General features: G+C 44.9%; 1 protein-coding gene across 1 annotated transcript in view; it reads left to right on the top strand.

Annotated features, from left to right (window-relative positions):
- Positions 1 to 2535: 2535 nt before the first annotated feature.
- gatm (glycine amidinotransferase (L-arginine:glycine amidinotransferase)) overlaps positions 2536 to 4176 on the top strand; it is a 14555-nt gene continuing 12914 nt past the window's right edge. Inside the window, exons 1-2 of the mRNA XM_056255793.1 lie at positions 2536 to 2684; positions 3409 to 3618. Of these exons, the coding sequence (XP_056111768.1) occupies positions 2616 to 2684; positions 3409 to 3618 (279 nt within the window). The 5' untranslated portion in view covers positions 2536 to 2615. The remainder of the gene's footprint in view (positions 2685 to 3408; positions 3619 to 4176) is intronic.

Raw genomic sequence — 4176 nt, 5'->3', positions numbered from 1 at the left:
CGATCCATGCGGAGGCTTTCCCGATCCATCCGGAGGCTTTCCCGATCCATCCGAAGGATTTCCCGATCCAATCCATCCGAAGGCTTTCCCGATCCATCCGAAGGCTTTCCCGATCCGGTCCATCCGGAGGCTTTCCCGATCCATCCGAAGGCTTTCCCGATCCATCCGAAGGCTTTCCCGATCCGATCCATCCGAAGGCTTTCCCGATCCGATCCATCCGGAGGCTTTCTCGATCCAATCCATCCGAAGGCTTTCCCGATCCATCCGGAGGCTTTCCCGATCCATCCGAAGGCTTTCCCGATCCGGTCCATCCGGAGGCTTTCCCGATCCATCCGAAGGCTTTCCCGATCCATCCGAAGGCTTTCCCGATCCGATCCATCCGAAGGCATTCCCCACACATCCGAAGGCTTTCCCGATCCATCCGAAGGCTTTCCCGATCCGATCCATCCGGAGGCTTTCTCGATCCAATCCATCCGAAGGCTTTCCCGATCCATCCGGAGGCTTTCCCGATCCATCCGAAGGCTTTCCCGATCCGATCCATCCGTAGGCTTTTCCGATCCATCCGGAGGCTTTCCCGATCCGATCCATCCGAAGGCTTTCCCGATCCATCCGAAGGCTTTCCCGAACCATCCGGAGGCTTTCCCGATCCGATCCATCCGAAGGCTATCCCGATCCATCCGAAGGCTTTCCCAATCCATCCGAAGGCTTTCCCGATCCATCCGAAGGCTTTCCCGATCCAATCCATCCGAAGGCTTTCCCGATCCGATCCATCCGGAGGCCGAACCCTGTAGACGGGCCAGAACCCGGTGCTGTTCTCAGGCAGACAGCGCTCGCTCCAACACTGAATGAGCTCTTTGTTTCTGCCTTAAATTATCACATTGTTTAAATGAATACATTTTTAGCTAAGTGTGACTTTGTACATACATTTCTGAAACACATAACTCAGACCGTCTCCTCTGATAACACTCCACTCTGGACTGTAATGTGGACTCATGCACTTACTGAAACTATGTGTATTTTGAAAAGCGCTATACAAATAAATGTGAATTGAATTGAATTGATTCTCTGGTCACAGAGACTGATAACTTCTGCATGTGCTGAGGACTGGATCCGCCTCTGGACCCGAACCGCTGATCTCTGCTGATGTCCTGCATATCACAGAAGACGGACTGGATGCTGTTATACTTCTGTCTCAGACCTCTCATGCTCTAGTTTTTCCTCCTTTTGTGCCATAAATGTAAAAGAATACATTGATTGCATTGATCTGATGCCTTCTCTCTATCTTGTTGTTCTCTTAGACCTCGATGTCAACATTTGTTCTCTACACGTCAGCTTCTGCTTGTCCAGCTTTCCTGACAGAAGAATTGTGTTAGTCTTTATTAGTAAAACAGTGTCCATGTGAAAGCCAATAGCATTCTCCACTTAAAGCGGAAGTATATGTAACTTTTTCTGTGTTAAAATGGTTAAAGTCACAGACAGTTCATTTCCTCGAAAAGCAAAAAGGCTGTTAGTTTTGGGTTAGACCCGTGGACCAATGGCGTGAGCTGTGGGCGGGACTATCTGTGATTGACAGGTGGCAGATTCGGAAAACTGTGGAAGAGAATTTAGAATTTTTTTTAAAATTACAATTAAATTTTGTAATACGAGCTTAATATCATGTGACATGTTCAGAATACTATGAAAACATATTTTTTTTCACCTCAGAAGTTTAGCAAGATTACTCCTGTAACAGATCTCTGTCTGCAAAGATATAGTTTTAGTTTAGTCGCATCGACTCTTTGCTGAATCCTCCTAAACAAACACAATACATACGTGCAGAATCCCGAGCACGTGATCACTTCGATCTGGGAATCAGGGAATCTGTCACGGCTTTTGATCCTTTATTCCTCAAATCTTTCTCTTAAAGTCGGGTTTGTTCTGCATCCCTTTAAGTGTGCTTAAATCTAATCTCGACTCTTTTATTTGTGCATTATTTGTTATTTCATTATATAGGGTTAATTAGGTTATTTATATGCGTGTTTCAATTATGTAGCCTATTCCCATTCGTGTCTTTTGTTATTTTTTAGTTTGATATCTTGAGTAGGCGCTATAGAAGAAGTAAGACTATAATGATGATTATTATGATGATACAGTAATTACAGTAGCGAACACACACTCATGGCTGTGGAGGATCGAGCGTGTCGTTGCGTCACTTTAATCCACTGGAGCCCCGATAAGAATGTGCTGGTGTCAGGCTCTCTCTCTCTCTCTCACACACACACACACACACACACACACACACACTCTCTCTCTCTCTCTCTCTCTCTCTCTCTCTCTCTCTCTCTCTCTCTCTCTCTCTCTCTCTCTCTCTCTCTCTCTCTCTCTCTCTCTCTCTCTCTCTCTCTCTCTCTCTCTCTCACACACACACACACACACTCACTCACTCACTCTCTCACTCACATGTCACGAATATCTCTCGCGACCCTTGCCACCTGCCGCGCGCACTATAAAAGCGCGTCCCCGCGGCGCTTCTCTTACTTTCCCGGATCAGAAGTGCTGCATGTGTGAGAGCTTCAGTCCAGAACCAGAAGCAGAACCATAACCATAAGCAGAACCAGAACCAGAGCCAGGAGAACATGCTGCGGGTCCGGTGCCTGAGAGGAGGGAGCCGAGGAGCTGAAGCTGCACATCTCATCGGGGATATGGTGAATATATTACATTATTATAGAGACTAAGAACTGGATCACAGTCAGAACCAGAACCAGCTGCTCTCTCTCTCTCTCTCTCACACACACACACACACACACCGAAAGGAATCTTCCAGTGCACGCATTCAGAAACAAGACACTTAATTATACAGTTAAAGAATAAAATATGAAAAAGGTGAAGTCAGAACAGACACATTTACAGATTATGGCATTTTTATGTATTGCATTTACAGATTACACAACAATTAAACGGCTGAGAAGATTAAAAATCCTCTGAAATTGATTGGCTGTGTTAAATCATTAACTCTCGAGTGCAACTGTAATAATTGCAATTAATGTCTCAATAATGTTGCATCGACTCAGAGTGACAGATGATCTGTCACAGATCACGTGTTGTGGGTGATTGACAGCACAGCTGGATTGATCACGTGTTGTGGATGATTGACAGCTGGAGGAGTCTCGGACTCGAGGAACTTTACCAGAGTAAAGTCTGTTTCATGCGTTCAGCTTCAGGTCATCAGGACACGTGTCAGTCTCCATTCATGCATCCGGGAATTATAGCCTATACCGGCACTTTATAATGATTAGGGTCAAATACATTAACTGATTATGCATGAATCATTGCTCTTTCTCCCTGTCGCCAGTGATAATCTCTGTTGTTGTTGTTGTTTCCCGGTGATGATTGATTGATTGATCTTCTGTTCGTGTGTGTCGCGCGCAGGCGGGTCGCGCGCTCTCGGGATGGGTGTCGCGCGCGTTCCGCAACAGCTCGAGTTCCGCGGCCGCGCATCTCCCGTTGGACGAGCCGGTTCACGAGCACGCGCACGAGGAGTGTCCTGTGAGCGCGTATAACGAGTGGGACCCGCTCGAGGAGGTGATCGTGGGCAGAGCCGAGAACGCATGCGTTCCCCCGTTCACCGTGGAGGTCAAGGTACGAAACTCACCGGGGTCAGAGTTCACATTACTACTAATACTGAGACTGCGATGCCTCTGCACATCTGGCCAGGTCTAATGTCTACGTGACGTTTCTCAGGGTTTCCAGTATACTACTGTAACACACCAAAAACAATAAATATACTCGGTAACACTTTACAATAAGGTTCATTAGTTAACATTAGTTAACTACCTTAATTAACATGAACTAAGAATGATCAATACTTCTTTAACATTTATTATTCTTAGTTAATATTAATTTCGATATTTACTAATACGTTATTAAAATCAAAGGTTGTATTTGTTAACATTAACTAACATGAACAGCTGCATTTTATTAACTAACATTAACAAAGATTAATAAATAGCCTACTGTAACAAATGTTTTGCTCATTGTTAGTTCATGTTAGTAAAACATTAACTAATGAACCTTATTGTAAAGTGTTACCGTGTAGAAAGTACTGGGATGTTCAGGTGGAATATCCTCTGGATAGTACTATATGATATTTTTTTGTTATTCAAAGGTAGCCTACTAAATATTACCGCAGTAAATGTC

Source organism: Rhinichthys klamathensis, unplaced genomic scaffold, assembly GCF_029890125.1.
Source record: "Rhinichthys klamathensis goyatoka isolate OS25496 unplaced genomic scaffold, OSU_Roscu_1.1 h1tg000122l_1, whole genome shotgun sequence".
Classification (NCBI taxonomy): domain Eukaryota; kingdom Metazoa; phylum Chordata; class Actinopteri; order Cypriniformes; family Leuciscidae; genus Rhinichthys; species Rhinichthys klamathensis.
The sequence above is the reverse complement of the archived record's forward strand: the minus strand, read 5'-3'. Positions and strand labels throughout refer to the sequence as shown.